General features: G+C 52.3%; 1 protein-coding gene across 1 annotated transcript in view; it reads right to left on the minus strand.

Moving 5' to 3' along the window:
• Nucleotides 1–22539, minus strand: part of ITGA11 (integrin subunit alpha 11) — a 97189-nt gene that overhangs the window by 32313 nt on the left and 42337 nt on the right. The window contains exons 8-14 of the mRNA XM_052646862.1: nucleotides 19314–19458; nucleotides 18810–18975; nucleotides 17222–17292; nucleotides 6969–7113; nucleotides 4030–4178; nucleotides 673–813; nucleotides 213–416 (exon numbers count right to left, since the gene is read on the minus strand). Coding sequence (XP_052502822.1) covers nucleotides 213–416; nucleotides 673–813; nucleotides 4030–4178; nucleotides 6969–7113; nucleotides 17222–17292; nucleotides 18810–18975; nucleotides 19314–19458 — 1021 coding nt within the window. The remainder of the gene's footprint in view (nucleotides 1–212; nucleotides 417–672; nucleotides 814–4029; nucleotides 4179–6968; nucleotides 7114–17221; nucleotides 17293–18809; nucleotides 18976–19313; nucleotides 19459–22539) is intronic.

Below are 22539 nucleotides of genomic sequence, written 5' to 3' on the forward strand. Positions count from 1 at the left end.
GGGGGTTTCGCTATTGCTGTTGTTGGGGAGATGAAGTTAAGCAGGGAAAGGGTATCCACAGGGGTGACGGGAAGGTCTTAAGACTAATTTCAACTTGAGGCAAGTAGAGCTAGGACAGACAGCAGTCCTTTCCTGGGTGAGGACAGGGAATGAGGCACTAGGACTCAAGTTCTAGCTCCATTCTTTCTGGGGGTTAGCGTGGGGGGCGGAACCTGCTTCGGCGTCTTCAGGATGCTGCCTTGGAGGCCATGGTAGATGTAGATGACGCCCCCGTGGTTGTCTTCCAGAGGGGCCCCCACCACCACATCGTTGTAGGAATCTTGATTGAGGTCCCGAACGGAGGCGATGGAGGAGCCGAACCGGGCGTTCTGGTAACCGTGGGAATCCTTCAACGTTCCATTGTAAACAAACAGGTCCTGCAAAATCAGGGGCAGGAAAAGGCTCAGCGGGGCTCGGCAGGGGCTCTCAGGGTCATGACCCCCTCTGGCCTGCACCATCCCCTCTGTTTCCCGGTTTCTTTCCCGCTACATACACCCAAGAACAGAGGAGGTTCCTCCCCTCTCCAGTCTGCAGGTATGCGCTGGCCTCCGCCTCCCAGCTTCCCTCATGGACACCCGATCAAGGCACGCATCAGGTGCCCCTGGAAAGCTGGCCAGCGTCCGCGCTCCGTACCTGTCTCAGGTTATAGACGTACACCCTGCCCCGCTCTCCGCCCTCGCTGAAGTACATGGGCGCGCCCACCAGCAGGACGTCAGTCACGCCGTCTTCGTCCACGTCCACCGAGGTGATCTCGCTCCCGTAGTAAGAACCTATCTGCGGCACAGCGATGGGGCATGGGGCTGGGCTGCTGAGAGGCCTCCCCTTACCAGCCGACAGCCTTTGGCTCAGCCTCGCTGCTGAGAAAACGAGGGCCCCCACCCCCGCCAGCCCTTTTCTCCTTAACCGTTCCGCCACCACTAGACTTCCCATTATTTCACTTTAGTTGTTCAGTTGCTAAGTCCTGTTTGACTCTTTGTGACCCCCAGGGACTACAGCACACCAGGCTTCCCCGTCCTCCACTGTCTCTTGGAGTTTGCTCAAACTCATGTCCACTGAGACAGGGATGCCATCCAACCATCTCTTCCTCTGTCGCATCTTTCTCATCTTGCCCTCAATCTTTCCCAGCATCAGAATCTTTTTCAATGAGTCGGCTCTTCGCATCAGGTGGCCAAAGTATTGGAGCTTCAGCATCAGTCCTTCCAAGAATATTCAGGCTTGATCTCCTTGCTGTCTGAGGGACTCTCAAGAGTCTTCTCTGGCACCATAGTTCAAAGGCATCAATTCTTTGGCACTCAGCCTTCTTCATGCTCTAACTGTCACATCCATACGTGGCTACTGGGAAAGCCATGGCTTTGACTATATGGTATACCATTCCAAATTATGGGTGTGCCAAACTTGTTTAATCAGTCCTCTGTTGGACATCTAACTCATTTTCAATATTTTATTTCCCAAATAACTCTGGTCTTAGCACCTTGGGTGGTGACTTGTGATTTCTTCTCAGTATTTGAGCACTGTGTTCCTCTCTCACCTTGGGTGCCATGCCTCCAACTCAGCTAGAAACCTAAGGGTCCTCCTGGCTCCACTCCCATCTTTCCCACCTGCAGTCTCCCCACAAGTTCACTCGGTGGATGCCAAACATGTCCCAAATCCATCTACTTCCCTCCTCCTCTGATGCTTCTTCCTCAGGAGAGGCACCTTCCAAAGGAAGGACCCCCATCTCCAGACTGGCCCTCCAACCCACCCCTGTGGGGAGCTAGAGTGGCTTCCAGAAGCTGACCATGCCCCTTCCTTGCTTTGGGGGGAAATGTCCAAACTGCAGTGTGACCCTCCTGGACTGGCCTCCCCGCCTCCCCAGCCTCTGGCTCCCACCCTCTGGCTCCCACATTCCCCCTGACAGTGATTTCTCTCATTGTCAGAAATTTTTTCTCTCACTGTCAGATTTTTTTCAGAAATCACTGAAGTGATTTCTCTTCTCCAAAATCCCCTGCTCTGGTGGGCTTCCCAGCTTCTCTTGCACATACTTCTCTTTAGCCTCTACCCCTTTCTCCTCCCCTCTCTCCAGGTCATGTCTATCGTCCTACAGGTCATTTCCTGTTCAAAGACACCCCTGGCCTTCCCTACTCCAGCCCCTGCCGAGGGGCGCCCTTCTCCATGCTCTCCCCCAGCCCCGTCCTTCTCCCCCCAGCACTGGTTCCCTCCACAGATGGCCCCCAACAGTGGGCACTGCTCCTATCTCATTCCCTCCAGGCCTGGGTGCTGTGCCTGGCACACAGGAGGTGCTCTATAAATGTTTATGGGAGCAAGGGGTTGCTCAGGAAAGACCAGGAGCCCTTCCCAAGGACAGGCCCTGTGTGAGGCACTTTACAGCCTCACGCTGTCTTGGGAGAGATCATTGTCCTTATTTCATGGGGAAGGAACTGAAGCTCAGGGAATCTGAGTCACTAGCTCAAGGTCAGAAGGCCGGTTACAGCCAAATTGGGTTGGAACTGACACCCAAGCTCATGATTCTCCCTTCCCGGCTTGGGGTGTTTTCAGAATAAATTTATCCTCAAGCATTAAAAGCTTTTAACTGAGGAGAATGATTAAAAAAAAAATACAGAAGAGGGGGGAAAAAGGAAATTATAAACACGGTGTGGGGAGGGGAGAGATGTGCCCACATAGAGTGATTAAGAGGCAGACAGCAAAGAGAGAGGCGGAGAGAGACTGTCTAAACATGTGGCCTCAGCTATATGGGTCACGGTGATTTGGAATCCACTTAACTTAGCTGCTTTCAGTGCTGCGGTTTCTCGTTTGGATGTTGGAGGCAGATCCAGGCAGTAAAAATGTCATATATTCTTTGGCGAATTCCCTCCGGCTCTCAAGGTCTAACCTTGGATTCCTGAGAGCCGGCCCTGGGTGGGGTGTGGGCAGGCAGTGTGGAGGCTGGGACCAGAGCAGCGCCTGGGTCCCCCAGCGCCCTTGGGATGGGAAGAGGAATGGTGAAAGGACGGCTCCCTGCAACTAGAGGGATTGAGGTTAGACCTGGCAGAGAGCGTGTCCTCATGGCCAAGGGCAGTAGAAGAGGCAGGAAGGAGGGCTGTTCCCAGGCTTTGGAGCACCAGGGGCAAGCCAAGAATAACAGGAAGGAGCTGGACAGGGCTCAGCTCAGCGCAGGGTGCCATGGATACTGGATGCTGTCAGGCAGGAGGGGCCAAGGCCTTGTGTGGGGGTCGTTGGGGTCCGGAGGTAGCACAATGTAGGCAGCCCCACCAAGAGTCCAGGATTCTGAGCTTTACCCAGTGAATCTACCCAATAACCGTGGAAAAGCTGTGCTGCTTCTCAGGACCCCAGTTTTCCTGGGCTATTGAAATAACCTGTATCAGAACTCTGTTTCCTGATCTTTTCACCATCACTGACTTTAATCATAGCTTTCCCCCGTGCATTCAGGACCTTCTAACATGAGACTCTTAGCAGCACAGCCTCGTTGCCCACCACGTCTTGGGGGGTGCTGTGACATTGGCGGTTGTACCGTTCTGCATCGTGCCCGTTCCAGGGAAGGAAAGAAGTTGGCATCTTGGTGCACCCCTGGGGCCTGTTGTGGGGGGAGGCATGACTCCTCCCACTTCTGCTAGCACCGAGGTGGCATGAGGAACACGAGGGCCCCTTCAGATGCCTAGAGGCCTTGTCAGCCTGGATGTTGCCTCTGCCAGAGCTCTGAACTCTAGACACGACCAGAGAGATGCTGGTGGTCGGCGGCAGAGGTCTGGCTAGTGCACCAGAGGCAAGGGCTCCATGGGTTCTCCCAGGTTCTTGTTGCTGCAGCAGGGTCTGAGATCTGGCTTTCTGGGGAGGGAGCATCAGTCCCAAGGTGGGTATAAAGAGGGCACAACCCCCCTAGCCAGGAAGGATGTTTCTGGATCTGGGGGCAGTCCTGTGAGGGACAGTCCCTCCCAGCCTCGCCACCCTGTCTGTCCCACCTGTCGGCCCCGCCCCCAGCCCCCTCTGCGTTACCTGCTCGCCCCGCAGGGCCTGGTGGATGGTGAGACTCCGGTTGCTGTGCATGGTGAACAGGATGACTTTGCCTGTGTGGTTGAACCGAGGGGCTCCGGCCACGTACACCCGCCCCTGCCTGGAGGACACGACCGATGTGACTGTGTACCCTGCCGTGGGAGGAAACAGGCTGGTCTCTGGCCCCATGGCCTGGCAGACCTCACCAGGGCCTTGCGGCATGGGTGGGCCACTGAAAGGAGAGCATTCAGAGCAGGCTGAGCAGATGGTAGTTCTAGACGGTAGTTCCCAGGCTCAGCTGAGGAGGAGGCCTAGAAGTGGCAGGGCTTGGAAGGGGCTGGTAGATGGTGCAAGGAACTCACTGCGCCCACCCTCTGCTGGCGGGCATCGAAAGAAGCCAGGTAGGGTCACTAAAAGGCATCGCTGACCTGGAACATGAACATCACCTGCTTCACTCGCCCTACAGGTGAGCACGTGAGGGAACAGGGAGGCGAGAGAACAAACCCTAGCCATACTTCTTTTCATATTGGGCCGGCTTTGTTTCTGATCCCCACCAGTAGTCTCTCTGGGGACCAATCAATGTCCTCTTCATTACCAGAATGCCTTGCTAAGTGGTCCACCAAAAACTGAAGGGTTGGCTGTGCAGAGACAAGGAACTGCTCTGCTCAGGGCATGCAGGTGGGGGGTCTCAGAGATTCCTGCAGCCCCAAAGCTCTGCAGCCCCAAAGCGGGGAGTGCCCAGGCTTTTCTGCATCCACACACGTATGCCACTCAGAAGAGAACAAGACGGAAACCCAGGGGCTCTTTGGGAAAGGCCTCCAATCCATGTTCTTGGGATCAGTGCCTGGTCCCTGTGAATTTCCAGTCGAGCACCCGGCTCTGGGGAGTGGCTGTGCAGCGTCCTCAGACAACTCTCCTGAAAATGGGACACTTGCAGGTGTGCAAAGCTGAGGGTCCTACTTCCTGCCAGATGATTTGGAGAGTGGATCCCAGTTTTTAGATGGGTGTCAGGCCTTTCTGGCAATTCCTGGGTGCTTTCTGGGGAACGAGCGGCTCCTTCTGCTGTGTGTGCATGCCTGTGTGCACGCCTGTGTATATGTGGGTAACTGTCTCTCAGGTCCCACCAGTTGCTTTCAGAGTGGCTGCAGGATGCACAGAAGCCAGCTCACAGTGGCTGGGAGTGTGGGTGCAGTAGGGTGGGAAACTGGTTCTAGATACACCATCTTTGACTCTTGGAAAGGTATTCTGGGAAGTTGGGTAGGTGAGAGCAGGATATCGCATGGAGGGTGGCTAACGGCTGTGAATTTGGAGCAATCACAAAAATACGAAGGTAGGGCAGGCTTAGCCTTGTGCGGTGGAGCAAGGGTTTCTTCTAGGCTGAGTCCTCAGCGGCATTACTGAGAGTATTCTCATTGACCCCAGGCGTTTGGGCTTCCCCGGAAGGAAGGACAGTGGTAAGGGGAGGGTCCTGGGGACAGGCGAGGGCCGACTCTCAGCGCTCTAAGCAGTGCTGAGAGCTTCCTGCTTCCCTGCTGTCTGCTGGCTGTGGTTGCAGTTCCCATGTGGCTCTGACCAGCAGGCAAGGCCACCCTGAAAGCTGAGAGCCTCCCTGAAGGCCCGGGGCCGGAAGTCCATCAGCTTCCCCAGTGTGGAGGCGGAGAGCCTGGCCTCCTAGTCTCCTTCCCCAAGCTCCCTGTCTCCCTTGGGGCACAGAGGGAGGCATCTTCCAGAGACTCCCCCACAGTGCCCTCGCTGGATGAACCCCCAGAGAGAGAAGGAGCAGAAAGGCTCCTTCCGGACTCCCCACCCAAGGAGGGACCATGGTTGGGCCTCATGAGGGGTCTCCTGGGAGGAGGAATGACCTTCCCACCACAGAGAGGCCCACTGCCAACTTAGTTCACATAGAAGTGGGGTCTGAGGCTGCATTGGTGATAACGTCACAGCTGGTAGATGCGGTTCAGAAACTCAGGAAGACTTATAATGGGGCCCTTCTCCCTTCCTCTGGTTTAGCCCTTTCTGCATGAATGGCAGAGGCTCGCTTCTACAAAGCTGGAGGTGACTGGGCTATGGTTAAGGTCTCACAACTGGGACCTGTCACCACCAGGCCAGTGACTCACACTTTTCTTTTTATGACCACCTTAAGGTGCTTAAGGTGAGCTTCCCTTGTGGCTCAGCTGGTAAAGAATTCGCCTGTAATGCAGGAGACCTGGGTTCGATCCCTGGGTTGGGAAGATCCCCTGGAGAAGGGAAAGGCTACCCACTCCAGTATTCTGGCCTGGAGAATTCCATGGACTGTATAGTCCATGGGGTCGCCATGAGTTGGACACGACTGAGCAACTGTCACTCACACTAAGGTGCTTAATGGGAGATGACCCCTGCTTTGATTGTAACGCAAAGATTCGGACATGACTGAGCAACTGAACTGAACTGAGCACATCCTCAACTTGCATTTTGGCCTTGGGGAGGCAGACTTCCTGCACTCAATCCTGAAAACATACCAACAGCTGCCGGAGAGTCTAGAGGCATCAGTGGAAACAATTTCAGGTCAGACTGCTTGTCAGTTTTTCTGGCAGTCTGTAATCTTTTTGGCACCAGGCACCAGTTTTGTGAAAGACAATTTTTCCACGGATGGGGGTGGTGGGGGAGACGGGGAATGGCAGATGAAGCTTCGCTCGCTTTCTCACCTCCTGCTGCATGGCCCAGTCCACGGCCTGGCTTGGGGACCCTGATTTATTCTAGCTACTAATGGTGAGCCCGTGATGAGCTAGGTATGGTGCTGGGTGTGCTGGATGCCAGCCTGGAGAGGTAATGACTCGTGACTGTGCTTGAATCAGCATAGACGACGCACAGACAAGCCCCTCGTCTCGTTTGAGCATGTTCAGGACCCCCAAGTCCTCTCCTGGCCCACCGCCCACCAGCCACCCCTCAGCCCTGCCTCTTACCCAGGTAGGCGCCGTGGTTCTTGAGCTCCTCGGGGAATTCCTTCAGGTAAGACTCACGGAGAGGAATGACCTTCCCGCTGCTGGTCTCCTTTAGCACAGCTCCGTTCCAGTCATAAGCGCCCACGGCTCCCAGCAGAATCCCGTCCTGACATCGGGGAGCGGGTGCACATCAGCTCATGACCCCCGGGGTTCCCCTGGCCAGGAATCTGCCCTACACCCACACCATGAAGCATCTGCCTGCCCCTCTGGCACCTCCTGCCCAGTTCGTTAATAGCCCAACTTCCAACCAGGATTCTTGACTTTAACAGGAGCTGAGGGCTTTCTTGCTCCACTCCATTCTTAGGATAAAGTGGGTCAAGCTGATCCCAAGGATGGGATCTTAGGAAACAAGGAATGTTCTAGAAACAAGCTCCAAACCCAGGGCCAAAGTTGCATTCCATTCCGGGCTTCAGAACCTTACTAGCAAATCCCTTGTCACCATCCCTTCCTTCTGACACTCCTTTAAGTGATGAAGGTCGCTCAGTCGTGTCCGACTCTTTGCGACCCCGTGGACTATACAGTCCATGGAATTCTCCAGGCCAGAACACTGGAGTGGGTAGCCTTTCCCTTCTCCAGGGGATCATCCCAACCCAGGGATTGAACCTAGATCTCCCACATTGCAGGCGGATTCTTTACCAGCTGAGCCACCAGGGAAGCCCCCTTCAAGTGCTGCATGTATGCTGTTCCGGGGCTTCCCAGGGGCACCGGTGGTAAAGTACACACCTGCCAATGCAGGAAACGGTAGGAGATGTGGGTTTGATCCCTGGCTTGAGAAGATCCACTCCAGTATTCTTGCCTGGAGAATCCCATGGCTAGAGGAGCCTGGCATGCTACAGTCCCCGGGGGCGCACAGAGTCTGACACGACTGAAGCGACTTAGCATGCACACACAACCTGTGCTTCTCCTCCTTCCTTCTCAGAGTCTGAGTTGCTTTCCTGTGTGTAAACGCTACTTCTTCATTTCTTCCATACAAATTCACTGTGTGTCTGTCTTCTGTCAGACACTTGCTTAGCACTGGGGATACTATCCCTGCCCCCACAGAGCTCACAGACACTAAAATACATACACAAATAAACATAATACTTGTAAACCGTGATAACTGCCACACAGTGGGGGCTGGGATAAATCCTGGCGTGAGACTGAATTTAGATTGAGATGGGGCTCAGGAAAAGCGTTTTGAGCAAGTGATGCTTACTTATCCAGACACCTGGAGCGATGAAATAATTTGTGCAAAGGCCCTGAGGCTGGAGACAGTTCAGAGCCTTTGGCTTCAAGGAACTGAAAGCTGTTCGATTGGGCTGGAGCCCCAAGTGAGAGGAGCAGGGTGGTTCAACATGAGGCTAGACAGGTAAGCCAGGACCACGTTTGTGGCAGCCAGCACCTCAAGGACAGGAGGTTGTCTTTAATTACAGGGTAAGCAGATGCTCCGATGCCTGGGCAGGAAGATGGGGAGCCGTAGCTCCCTGAGGGGAAGCCTCCAGGGTCATTTCAGGGGGACTGGACTGGGTCTATTCACTCTCTGGGCTGCCCCTGAACTCTATGTCCACCCCCAACCATCCACATAACTCATGGACTCAGGAAGATGAACAACAAGCACTCAGAAGAGGGAGAGCAGTGACTAGGGACAAGGAGGGGCTGAGGAGGGGGGTGGAAGCAGGAGGGGCCACCTTCCTGGGTCACCTTGGTGATCACGAGCCAGGGGCACCTAGTTTTGCCTCCCAGCTTTGGAATGTTAAAGCACAAGCTGATGAAGTCCTCTCTCTCCCACCAAGCTCCCCTTCAACCCAGGTGGTGAGTGGAATTTGAGGTTTCCCCACCATTGGTGCCCAGAGTACTGAATTTCTCCTTTCCTGGTGGCTCAGTTGGTAAAGAATCTGCCTGCAAGGCTGGAGACCCAGGTTCAGTCCCTCGGTGGGGAAGATCCCCTGGAGAAGGAAATGGCTACCAACTCCAGTATTCTTGCCTGGAAAATCCCATGGACAGAAGAGCCTGGTAGGCTATAGTCCATGGGGTCGCAAAGAGAAAGACACGACCAAACGATTAAACCACCACCACCAAAGACGGGGGATCAGTAGAAAAATGTGACTCTGGCCTGGGGACAACAGCGCCATAACTAAACATACAGGCAGAGGCCTCAGCACTAACTTCATTACTGGTGGTGGAGGGGGCAAGATTGGGAACTGTAATAAGCTATGCTTCCTTTTCTCATTTCCAAGGTTCCACTTTCAAGAGCAAAGTTGATCATATATGAGGATTAAAGTCCTAATATTTTAGAGGTTGAACTGACTGTTCAGACAGGATGTTTTTACAGCTATACATAGCCGCTCTTGGGCGAGTCTGATGTGCCTGGTAGTGTTTGATGTCGCATTTTCTCATCAGCTTTCTCTCTCCTACTCTGGGCGCTGCAGCCTGGGAGAGAGTCTGACAGTCTGTCGGGGCCAGGATCCGGGCCAGGGCCTCAGAGACTCCTGCCAACGTTCCTCACTCTTGGGGTGTGCTCCATTCTTGGCAAGATCCTTTCTCATCCAGTCACCCGTTTGTGGGAGGCCAGCAGGACAGTCATTATCTGCATTAGACTAATGAGCACCCAAGATTCAGAGAGGGAAAAGGGGTTGCCTGAGGTCACACAGCAAGTCAGTGGCAGGGCTGGGATGGAGTTGGTCAGAGGGAAAAAAATGTTCATTGGCTTCTGCAGAAGCCCCTAGATTCTGCTTTCAATATGACAGCAGGCCAGTCTGCTTCCTGGGGAGTCCTTTGAAGATGAATGTTTGGCTTTGCAGATGACTGGAAACCTCTGATGTACTGAGAAGGCCTGGCTTCACTGGGCACCTGGGATTCAGCTGGGGGAGACCAATGCTGACTCACCACGGTGGGGCTTGGCAGTTCCATTGGAATTTCTGCATTTGGCAACACTGGGGGGCTGAGGGCTTCTGGGCCCTGACCTTCTGCCAGTCCACCTGGCAGTGGCTGCAGGCAGGCTTGCGCTCCCAGTGGGAGGCCCTTTCCCGAGCAGGGTCTTCTGGGGCCCTGCTGCGGACAGGGTGCCCTATGAGGAGTGGGCTGGCTGAGAGGGCAAGCCCAGGCCACCAAGGCAAACCGCAGGTGGTCACCATCTTTTCCCAGTTGGGAAAACCCAGACCTTTTGAGTCTGGAAAAAATCTGGAAGCATGGGGCTGAAGAAAGGGCCAAAGATTTGATGGAAGAAGCCAGGCATTCAAGCCCAGCTGGAAAACAAACAGAAGGGCGTCGTGGGGAAGCTCCGTGTTCCCCGCTCCAGGCCCGGCACTGGCTCTCTCACTTATGGCCTCCTTCCCTGCGAGGTTCCCGGGGATATGACCAGGGTGCGCCTGGGTGGCAGCTGACCTTCCTGGCTCTCTGTGCAGAAATAAGGACACGGGCTTGGTGACCCCCAGAAGATCTGAGGCCAAGTGTGTGCCCTCCTTGAGGAGGACCTGTACCTGTACTCACCATCGGATCCCACCAGCTCAGCTCTCAGCTGTCCTCTGACCGGTCCTGCAGCAGAATTACCTTCCCACCTCAGCTGAGTGCTCCCTAGTGTGTGACCAGATCTCCCCAAACTCCGTGTTCCTGCTCGTCCCTGTCCCCAGCCAGGGTCGGGCCACATGCCCAGCACGGGAAGCCGCATAGTCTAGTACAGTGGTTCCCAACTGGGGGTGGCTTTGCCCCCAGGCAATATTTAGTAATTCCTGAAGTCAGCTTTGGTTAGTTACAGCCCCAAGTGGTGTTGGGGTTGCTATGGTGAGTAGAGACCAGGGATGCTCCTGCCTACCTATGACGCACAGGACAGCCTCGCAGCAAAGAAGTACCCAGCCCAGATGGTCAGTAGGCTGAGTAACCCCAGGCCTGGGATTAGACCGTGATCTCTGGTGTTAGATATTCGAGTTCCACTTCTAGCTCCAAAGCCTCCAGCTGTGTGACCTTGGGAAAGTTCCTCTCTCTCACCTAGCCTAAGGGTCCTCAGGTGTAAATAGTTCTGAGACTATTCTGCAGTTATGTAAATAGTTGTGAGAGCTAGCATTTTGAATCTTTAGCAGGGTGCTTGGCAGCCAACAAGGACTGCATACATATTAGTTCCTCTCATTCATTAATTCAGCCATAAAGTACTTCCAGGGAGGCAGGGGTCCTCAGATCTCACAGTCAAGCTGGACCTACAGATGAGTCTGTGAGGAATGATCTGATAGAGGCCAAGACAGCCTATTTTGAGGGCCCCCAGGAGGGGGTGGCCTGTTGAGGGGGTGGGTGTGTACATGGCAGAGTTAGGGAAGGATTTTAAGAAAACCTTCCTTGACTCCTTGGTTGGTTAGTCACTAAGTCGTGCCCGACTCTCGTGACCTGTTAGACTATTGCCCCCCAGGCCCCTCTGCCCGTGGGATTTCCCAGCAAGAATACTGGAGTGGGTTGCCAGTTCCTTCTCCAGGGGAGCTTCCGGACCCAGGGATCGAACCTAAGTCTCCTGCTTTGGCAGGCGAATTCTTTACCACTGAGCCACCTGAGAAGCCCTCTGACTTATTAGGAAGTCTCAAAATGCACACTTCAAGTTCCAAGCCTCAAGATTCAATTCCTCACATGTTTTTCAGACATCTGCTCAAAGGTTGAAGTTCAGAGAGGCAAAACAATTTGTCTGAGGCCACACAGCCAGACAGAGCTCTCCTCTGGCCTGGTAGCAATGGAAGGAGGACACCAGATGATACCAGTTCTTGATGCTGGAGAGGCAGGGCTGCGGGGGCCGATGGAGGTGGCCCACGGTGGTTCTGTTCACAGGGAGACCACCTAGAGGGCATGGGGTGCTGGTCTCCTCCCTCAGGCTCCCCTATGACTTCCTCGCCCACGTGTCCATTACCAGAGTGGCTGCAGGGAGGTCAGGACTCTGTCCCCAAGAGCACCTTCTAAGGCAAATACACAGTTAAGGGGGTGGATGATGCTTTAACTAGTTGCTCAGATTCTCTCGGTAGAAGATGTTTTCAAGAAGCCTAGTAGAGCCTGAGGAAGGGATCAGTGCCTGGATGTTGAGATGGGGTTAGGCAGGAAAGACCCAGAAATGGGCCTGCAGTCTTTCTGTGGAGAGGGGCCCTGCACCATTTGTGGGGCTGAAAGCTGTAGGCTGGGGCAGTGAGGAGGGGGCGGGGGATCAAAGGGCATGCTCTTACTTGACTATTCATTCCAGATCAGAGAGACGGTTATTTCTACTCAGAGGTCCTGGAACAATGGCCAGGAGTTGGGCATTGGGCACCAGGGTACAGCCTTAGGACTTGGGGCTGGGCTTCTGAGGACCTCAAAGAACCAGAAATGTTTCCTGCCACCAGGGGTCAACTTGCAAAGAATGCAGAACAGCATGGCAGCAGGCCTTGGCCTCATGGGGGCAGCCCTGGCTGCCTGCCCCAGAGCTGGCGGGGGAAGAATCCACCGTCTAGAGCTAAGGGGGCTCAAAAGGAGTTTACAGCCTTTAGCTGTCAACCCCTCATTTCATCATTATGGATGAATTTCTTCTACTTTTGATTAAATAAGACATGCAAAACGAGTTCAAATGCAAAATCCTTAGGAAAGATGACAACTTTAAGGCTTCAGCAGCTGAGAACCTTACATAATCACCCCTAACCTTAGCTATCCGGTCCATGAGCCCAGGAGGGCTGGTGAAAAGGGCACAGGCTGAAAAGGCAGGGGGTGGCTGGGGCTGTTGGCCTGGGGGGTAACCCCCCACCCCACACCCCACCCCACACCACCTTAGCCTGTTTCAAGTGTAACTAAGGCTGGTCCTCCTAGACCATCATGTGTAATTTAAAGAAAAAACACTCTGTTCTCATCTTGGGTGAGTGGCCAGGTCTTTGTATAGATAAGGTCCACCCTAATAAAACTGCTTCCTTCTGTAAACTTTCAATGTTGGGGAAATTTACGGAGTGCAATGCAGGAGAGCCATCACCACGGGCATCAATTATTTATGGTCCTCTCCCTTCTACCACACCTTCCCCTTGTGGCCCATGGGGATTATAGGCTGAGAGCTGTGGATCTCTTCTGCAAGCTTTCTGGCAGATTCATGCAGCTTTTTCTTGGTTACCCGGCTTGACAGGGAGTTCATCACCTCAGCAAGCAGCCAGCACTAATAGAAGCCACTCCAGCTCTCAGCGACCTTCACGTTCATTTCCAAATGCTAATGGAACCACTGGCTTACAAATCCATTCTAAAATTTGGCCAGGCATCCATAGCTCATTTTGCTGATGGTAATTTCCAGAATATTCTTTTTCCTTTTGGCTTATCAGGACTAGAGTTCCCTGGGGCTCTGGGTCCCTGGTTTTCCCAGCAGCTCTGACTTCTGGCCATCATGCTGGAATGTAATAATGCCTGTGGCCTGGAGCTTTGGTTCATCCAGGGGCTCGGGGATATATGGGGGTCTCCTAATCTGGACTCTGGTCCTTTCTATCTCTTGTTGCTTTTGCCCCTCCTAACTTAAAGCCTGCTTTCCTTGCTAGGTAAGATGGCAGCAGACCAGGCGATCAGACCTGACCTTTCCTCTGTCGTTTGTGAACATTCTATGGGTCCTTCCCTTGGGACTAGGGATCCTTCCTTCTGACAGAGCTCAACAGGCCCAGGACAACTGAAGACTCAGCACATTTGCAGGCAGCAGCTGCCTGAGGCTGTCTAGGGAGTGTTTCCAGAGGAGATGGAGCCCCAAGGTTCACCCAAGAGATGTACTCACTTGGGCTCAGGACCTGTTCTGGGCAAAGTTGAGAGGCTGGACCTTCTTGTCCCTAATCCCCAGAGAGGTCTGACTGATCCTGAGAGCTGTGGGGTTGGACTCCCAAGGACAGGACAGCTGTGGCCGATTATGATGGCATGACCAGCTTAGCACTGGAAAACCTCTGTACCCTAAAATAGCAACCCAATGGCCAGTCACAGTGCCAGACAGGCCACCATCACTCTCACCAATCCTTTGGATTTGGAAGGATTTTATTTATGTAAACAATTATTTAAAATGTCTTAAAGAGTCTCAAATTCAAATGTAATCATTGTCTTTTTCTAAGTCTTATCAGATGAAAGTTTCCAGATGACCATCATTTGAAAACAAGACACAGGGTGACAGAACTGGGGTTTCTATCTACAGAGTGGGGAAGTGCCTCCTGGGATTCTCCAGTTAGGGGAAGAGAACAAGATGTGAACATGTGGAGGAAGCTACAGGAGGCAGCTGATGACCTTGACCTCAATAACAAGTTGAGGTCCTGAGCTGCTGGTCTCCCCTTTGCAGCAGGGGAAGTCTATTGATCCTGCAAGAACTCATTTTGTTTGACATACTCTGCTGCTTGGGGCAGTCAAGTGCAGCTAAACTTCCCCAAATCCCTGAAGCTTGTCTTAACCTTCCTTCTCTCTAGATTCCCTGATTCCTGGGCACACATAGATCACAGTATTAGAAGCAGGAGACTGAACTTATCATTTAGGAGTCTTTCTCCCCAACTAGTGGGGAAGGAAATGGCAATGCACTCCAGTATTCTTGCCTAGAGAATCCCATGGACAGGGGAGCCTGGTGGGCTTGCCGTCCATGGGGTCGCACAGAGTCAGACCTGACTGAAGCGACTTAGCATGCATGGATGCATTGGAGAAGGAAATGGCAACCCACTCCAGTGTTCTTGCCTGGAGAATCCCAGGGACAGAGGAGCCTGATGGGCTGCCATCTATGGGGTCGCACAGAGTCGGACATGACTAAAGCGACTTAGCAGCAGCTCCCCAACTAGACTGTGAATTGCTGCCAGTTGAAATGTTACCTTCATTTCTGTATATCCCGGTGCCTCACACACAGCCAGGCCCAAGGGAAGATGCTCAAAAACTGACCTTGGAATGGAAGATGGAGACATGGGACATTCTCTCTCTCTTGCTGTCCCCACCATCAAGGCTGGGCCCCCGTGTGTGCTCAGCCTTCCCCCAGTCCTGTGAGTATAACTTCCTCTCTTTTCTTGCCTGCTGCCACCCATGGCTGCTGAAATCCTTGTCCTCAGGGGCCTGTCCAAGCCCGAGACTCCCCTGATGCTCCCCTGCATCTCCTTTCCCTTAGCCTGGGCCTTTCCTTCTGTAAAACCCTGATCACACACAGCCTTGGCAAGGGCTGTCTTTGTTTTTGCTAAACCATGCATGTAGATCTTAATTCCCTGATCAGGGATCAAACTAGTGCCCCCTGTAGTGGAAATGTAGAGTCTTAACCACTAGACCACCAGGGAAGTGCCTCAAGCGGCCTTGATGAGTGTTAGATGGGTCCACGTGGCTCCCCATTGAGCAGGGAGTCTCTACAGGGGCTCCATGGATGGGCGGGCCTCTGGAAGTTATACACCTGTGCCCAGGAGAAGTCTGTCGTTTCTGTCATCTTATTCTCTAAGTTCAGGACTGCTGTTCTGCGTTGTTTTCAGGCTGACTCCTATGTGGCAAGAATAAATTCCGCCTCCTTTTGATATCTTAGTCGCATTTGACAAATGCTTGTTGGATTTAATGAAATTGATTTTCTTTGTTGCGTTTTCTAACTAGCCCTGACCCCAGAGTCAGGAGTCCAGGGCTAGTCCAGCTGGAACACAGAACTTGATGAATGATGCCCTTGCCCCTCCTGGTATGCAGCCCCTTACCCTCAGACTGGGAGCTTCCTGAGGGCAGGGCTCTTGCCTCTGTACCTCCTGGGATAGAGCACAGGGCCCAGAACAGAAAAGGCACTGAAAAGACTTGCCAATGTGACCACCTAAAACGGGACAACTATTACCATCTGCCGACTCTGCAGGGCTGTTTCTGAGCATGAATGAGGCACAGAAATTTTCTGGAAAAAAATTAAAGTGCTCGGCACATATTGCATGCCTACTGTCCACAGAGAGCAGGAATATTTATATCTTGCTGTATCCAACGGGCATGAGATAGCCCAGATGCAGCTCAGGAAACGCTGAGTGTGAGCCGCATTTCCGTCCATCTGCCCGCTGTGTGCTGGGCATCCATCCCTCTCCCCTCCGATCTGGGATCTCTGACTCAGCACGCCCTCAGATTCCACCCACTCTCATGGAACTGCTGCTCAGTGTTGGGGGAAAGCATGAGGCTAATATTTCTCTCACTTGTGTCACTTCAGCAGGTCATTCGGCCTTCCCGGGACATGGCCTCTTTACCTGGAAACTGGGAATAAGGAACCCTGCCATGTTCACCTCACAGAGGAGTGGGGAGAATTCAGGGGGTTAGTGAAAGTGATGCAGAAGTGGGATGGACCGATAGGCCTTTTCTGGCAGATTGGGAGGCATGACCCCTTCCTATGGGGCCAGCTGGGCAGAGCACACGCACAAACCCAGGGCACCCGTCAGCCCGGAGTGTGCTCACAGGGGCGTGTGCTGATACCAGCAACACAGGCTTTCCCCACAGGTACTCTCAGGCAGGGCTCTACCTCCAAACGGCTTTAGAAGAAAAGCGTGCTCACAGCTATGGACTCCTCTGCCCCTCTGGCAGGCTTCCTAGGTGGCTGAATGGCAAAGAATTCGCCTGCCAATGCGGGAGACTCAGGAGACGCGGGTTCAGTCCCTGGGTTGGGAAGATCCGCTAGCACAGGAAATTGCAACCCACTCCAGTATCCTTGCCTGGAAAATTCCACGGACAGAGGAGCCTGGCAGGACACGACTGGGTGACTGAGCACGCATGCATATGGCCCTCTGGCAATCCTGTGAGGTTTCAGCCCCATCCTGAGAATCGGATCCAGGTGAAGCACATGCCCCAGACGTAGCCCGATGCTGGTGACACCACGGGTCTGCTTGGGACCCCTGCAACATGACGCCAAGCTCGCACTCTGAGAGGCCCCTGTGGGCCGCCTGCTGGAGCACATCTGGGACTTCTGCCCACATGGACACAGGGCTGGGCCCTCACACACAGGCCACCTCGGGCATGCAGGACACTGTTAGAGCCCAGGCAACGGGTTTTGCCACTCTGGCCTGGTTTTTGCACAAGGCTTTTTTGGACCAAACAGGACCCTTAGTCCTGAGGGACATGTCCCCATCAGCACCCTGGACAGAGAGGGCTTGAGACAGCTAATTATAAATTGATCTGGATGTCCCTCTTCTAGCCATAGAGACGAGAGGCAGAGAGACCCCAAGGAAGAGAGCAAGGGGGATGAGAGACAGCCCAGGAATGGCAGGATAATGACCTAGGTAGCTAAGGAGAGTGAGAGGGTGGGAGGGCAGTTCTAAACCCATCCTTACCTCCACCACATGAGAGGAAAAGCCCGTCTGAGACATCTCCAGCCCAAAGGAGGTTTCGTTCTTGTTCGTGCCTAAAACAGAGGGACCGAAAGATAGCTGCGTGCATGACTTCTTAGCGCCAGACATGTCCGCAGCTCAGTCCCCAGCATCTGTGACCTGGAGGCACTTTCAGTGAGGTGAGACGGGGCCCCAGGTCTGAGTCCAGCTCATCCACCCCAACAGCAGGCCCCTTCCAGGTGGCCATGTGGGTTTATTAGCAACCCTGCTGAAAAGGGATTGGAATACCTCATATTACAGGGCACGCATACTACGAGAGTGTCAACATAGGGGAAAGATCCAGAAAAGTGCATGGAAAGAAATCACCTACATTGTTGGCAAGAAATGGAATTTCCCACTTCGTCCATTCCTACTATTCACCAGATTCGGTTCCAGATGCCTCTGGATGGTTCCCAAATTGTAAATCGACCCTTAGGAGGAAGAGTTGTCGCCACCACAGATTTGCGCAAGGAATCCCATGTGTGTCAAAAGCTCCTCCCCACAGAGGGGCTCTGACGTGTCAACGTAGACAATGTTCTTATCACACAAGGCAACGATTTTGAAAATAAATTCACTAATCTGGATGTTTAATTCTAGGGTAAGGGTCAAACTCAGGTCCCTACTCTCTGTTCCTTCATCATCGTTTTTGAGGGCTAGTTTTTCTCTTCTCCTGTGTCTGTAGCTCATCATTTCCAATGCAGAGCAGGCTGCTGGGGTTCTGGGGTGCCATGCTGCCTTCTCTTTCTTTTGACGCTCCTCCCATATGGTAGAAGAGAATCCAGTATGGCAAGGTCCCCCCTACAGCAATATATGGTGCAAAGGAGCCCTGCACAAATCAAAACTGGAGTTTGAATCAGAAGGAGCGAGACAGTCTGAGGAAACCTTGCAAAACGGTGGGGTGGGAGGCGGCAAGACTCGGGGAGTAAGTGTTTCAGGCTGTGGAGTCGGCCTCAGCTGGGCTCAACTCAGGCTGCCAGATAAAATACGAGATGCTCAGTTAAGTTTGAATTTCAGACAAACAGTGAATGGTTTTTTAGTATGTCTGCCCCAAATGTTATATTTTATATTTGTTATATCTGGCAACCCTCATTCAAACCCCAGTTCCTTCCCAAGTGGCGGGAGCTCTGGCAAGTCATTTAGTCCCTCTGAACTGCAGTTACCTCCATTGTAAAAGGAGGAGCTTATCCGCAAAACCAGACTTCAAGGCTGTTTGGAAAGTGTGGAGCCTCACGTCCAGCATGGGAGCACCGGGGTTTATCAGGGAGGGAGGACTTCTAAACCCTCTCATCCTGTGGGGCTGGATTTTTTTTTTTTAATGTGGACCATTTTTTAAAGTCTTTATTGAATTTGTTACAGTATTGCTTCTTTTGTTTATATTCTGGTTTTTTGGCCAGGACTTAGCTCCCGGATCAGAGATGGAACCCTGCATTGGAAGGTGAAGTCTTAACAACTGGACGATCAGGGAAGTCCCTGTGGGGCTGGATTTCCCTCACGTGGGCTTCGCCTGCCAGGAGCCCAGGACCATGAGCACCTCTCAGGAAGCGGTGCTCACCTTCCAAGCTGAAGATCCTGTCCCCCAGGGCATCAACAATGTCCTTCAGGGCCGCCTCGTCCGTGACGTTGAAGAAGTGTTTGTCATCGGGGTCACTGGCGATGTATTTGATTTCGTTCAGAAAAGCTTCTGGGTTGATCCCCCTGCGGTTGTAGTAGCCCAGGACCTGCCAGGGAACGGGGGGCAGGGGCGACAGACAGGACATGGCACAGACTTCCCCCACACACCCAGGGCAGGCTGGAGCAACTGCTCTAAGCTAGGATGCTGGGCGTGGGAGGCTTGGAGGTGTTTTCCAGTTTCTGAGGTTTCAGAGCCTGCCTGGCAATGGGGGGAAGAAAAAACCCACAGCTGTTGTGAAGACGTAAGAAGGACAGGCCCATCTGAGGGCCCGGATGTGTAGTTCACTGGCCAGAAAACACTCCCCCATGCGCAGAGTCCCCAGGGGGTTGATGGCAAAGCCTCTAGAAGGTAGGGATGGGGGGCGATGTGTGGGACAGGACTCACAGCCACGGCGTATCTGGTCACGTTGTCCCTCTCGCTTTGCTGGATCACCTTCTCTAGGTCCGGGCTGTCGTGGGACTCCCCATCTGTGATGACAATCATCACCTTCTTGGCCCCTTTCCTTCCGCCCTTCTGGAAAGCCTCTGAGCTGGAACCCGAGCACAGGGGAGGGTCACAGAGGGAAGTGGAAATGGGGCAACCCCCCAAACTCCTGCAGAGGCGTGGCCACAGGAGCCAGGGCTAAGCTCTCAGGGCAACTCTACAGCTGCTGGAACCTCAAACCAAAGAAGAAGCTGGATTGAGACACCCAGACTACTTGTCCACTGGCTGCTCAGATGGGTCTTAAATCTGCTTGTCTTTGCATTTATTTATTAACAATTAAAAAAAACTCTATTGAAGTATAGTTTCTTTACAATGTTGTGTTAGTTGCTATACAGCAAATTGAATCAGCTATATATATACATTCTGTGGGCTTCCCTTGTGGCTCAGCTGGCAAAAAAAATCTGCCTGCAATGTGAGAGATCAGGGTTTGGTCCCTGGGTTTACACATATATACATACATACATGTATGTACACCTATACATACATATATGTATACACATAGCCCCTCCTTTTGGGGTTTCCTTCCCTTTTAGGTCACCACAGAGCATCCCCTGTGCTATACAGTAGGTTCTCATGAGTTATCTATTTTAGACATAGTATCAATAGTGTAAATATATTAATCCTAATCTCCTAATCCATCCCACCCCCTCTTCCCATTATCCATACGTTTGTTCTCTATGTCTGTGTGTCTATTTCTGCTTTGCAAATGAGTTAATCTATATCATTTTTTCCTAGATTCCACATACATATATGCATTAATATGTATTTGTTTTTCTCTTTCTGACTTACTTCACTCTGTGTGACAGACTCTAGGTCTGTCCACGTCTCTGCATATGGCACAATTTCATTTCTTTTTATGAAACTGAGCAACATTCAAATCTGCTTGTCTTTAAAAAGTGACTTTAAAAAAACCCTCTCAAGTCCTGATCATGCTGCTTTGGGCAAGCAGAGGGAGGGGGTGGTTCTGGGAGGGGAGTTCAGGGTCAGGTGAAGATCTTTAGAGGCCCTAATTTCACGGTTCAAAAGCCCTAGCACACATTAGAATCGCCTGGGGAATTAAAATAAAAATGATGCCAGGCCCTACCTGGACTCATGGAATCAGAATCTCCGGAGTGTAACCTGGGCACCAGAATTTTCCAACAGTTCTAATGAACATGGGGGTTTGAGAACCACTCCCCTAAGATCTGAAAAGGTGATGAGTCAGAGCAATTCAACACCCAAGCAAATGTGTGTGATGAAGCGTGACAAAGATTTTTCCCAGAAGAACCACTTTGATTCTATTTTAGGGACTATTAAATATCAAATTCTATGACAAATATTCTTTCTTGCTTTTTATTTTGTTTTCAGTGGCCAGAGCAGGTGCTTGGGCTGCCTGCCGGGCTGTCCAGCCAGAGGCCTGGGGGCTGGCATGCTGTAGACAGACTCCTCGCAGCTGGCGACCCATCTATGAAGCAGAAAAAATTGGCTCCTGAACCATCACTAGCTTTTGGTGCCTGTGTGGCCAACTCTCCTTCAGACCGTGAGGTTCTGAATTTTCCAATGAGGAACTAAAAACAAATGTTATCCTTAGGCACTGCAGTAATTCCTCACAGCTCTGACCCACAGATTTAAGCACCATGATGCCAGGTTAAATTCCACCTCCAGGCTCCAAGGCGTTGGTTATGAGAGGTATCTTTTGTTACACGGCAAGCTGATGAGCTGACATGCATGATTTAGATGCTGAGGAAGTCACAAAACTTAAAATAAATTAGTTCAGAGCATTTTCAAGCTACCAGTTAAGAGAAATGGACCATCTGCCACTCTCTGAGAAATTCTATGATATTCTGGATATGCTGGCTTTAAAAAAACCTCTAATTTTAGTATGAGGTGTGGACTGAGGCACACTTGACAGGACAAAATAAAGCGAATATTTTGGGCTTAAGCCCAACTCAGTGGAGGGAGTCTATGAGCCCCTCAGAGGAGACTCAATATGCTCCCAGACCTTCTTGGAGGGCCAGGTCCAGGAACAAAACTTCAGGAGAAAAAAATATGGCAAGGGAAACACAGGTTCTATTACATATAGAGCCAAGGACATTTCAGGATTATATTTCCATAAAGTGGAATGGTGTGAATATCTGTATGAATCTGTAATTGCGTAAATACTGGCATGAGTCATCAGATTTAAACTTGTGAATTTGTACTGTGTAAAAGACTTGGGTTTGTTGCTTTGTAAATTAGACTAACTTTCTGGAGAGCAGTGAGAGCTTTATGCTCATGATAGGTTCCGTGAACCTGGAAGCCAGGGTGACCGGGTGGAGAAAGCAAGTCGTAGCATGTCTCCTTTCTGCTCAAATCCTGTCCTGGCTCCCATTACTCCCAGGTCCTGACAGTGGCTCTCCAGACCCTCAGTGACCCTTCTGACCCCTCTTCCTGCCGGAATCTTCCCTGACCCTGGGACCACCAGGCCTTTATCGGAGCTTCTCCCTCTTGGAACTTCCTCCACTTGGCACCCTGCTGGCCAACTTGCTCACCTCCTTCAAGTCTCCACTCAAATGTCAGTTCTCAGTGAAGCCTTCCCTGACTTCCCCATTAATGCTGATTAAATATCTGCCTTCTCCAACCTGCTTGACTGCCTTTCAGTTCAGTTCAGTCGCTCAGTCGTGTCCGACTCTTTGCGATCCCATGAATCGCAGCACGCCAGGCCTCCCTGTCCATCACCATCTCCCAGAGTTCACTCAGACTCACGTCCATCGAGTCCGTGATGCCATCCAGCCATCTCATCCTCGGTCATCCCCTTCTCCTCCTGCCCCCAATCCCTCCCAGCATCAGAGTCTTTTCCAATGAGTCAACTCTTCGCATGAGGTGGCCAAAGTACTGGAGCTTTGCCTTTACCAGGCTGTATTTCCCACCACCCCCATCCCCACCCCAGGCTTGCCAGTGGCTCAGTGATAAAGAATTCACATGCCAATGCAGGAGATACAGGTTCGATCCCTGGGTTGGGAAGATACCCTGGAGAAGAAAATGGCAACCCATTCCAGTATTCTTGCTGGGGTAATCCCATGGACAGAGGAGCCTGATGGTCCACAGTTGATGGGGCTGCAAAGGGTTGAACATAACTTAGCGACTAAACAAGAAGAACATTTCCCTA

The sequence above is a fragment of the Budorcas taxicolor genome, chromosome 10 (assembly GCF_023091745.1).
Source record: "Budorcas taxicolor isolate Tak-1 chromosome 10, Takin1.1, whole genome shotgun sequence".
Lineage (NCBI taxonomy): Eukaryota > Metazoa > Chordata > Mammalia > Artiodactyla > Bovidae > Budorcas > Budorcas taxicolor.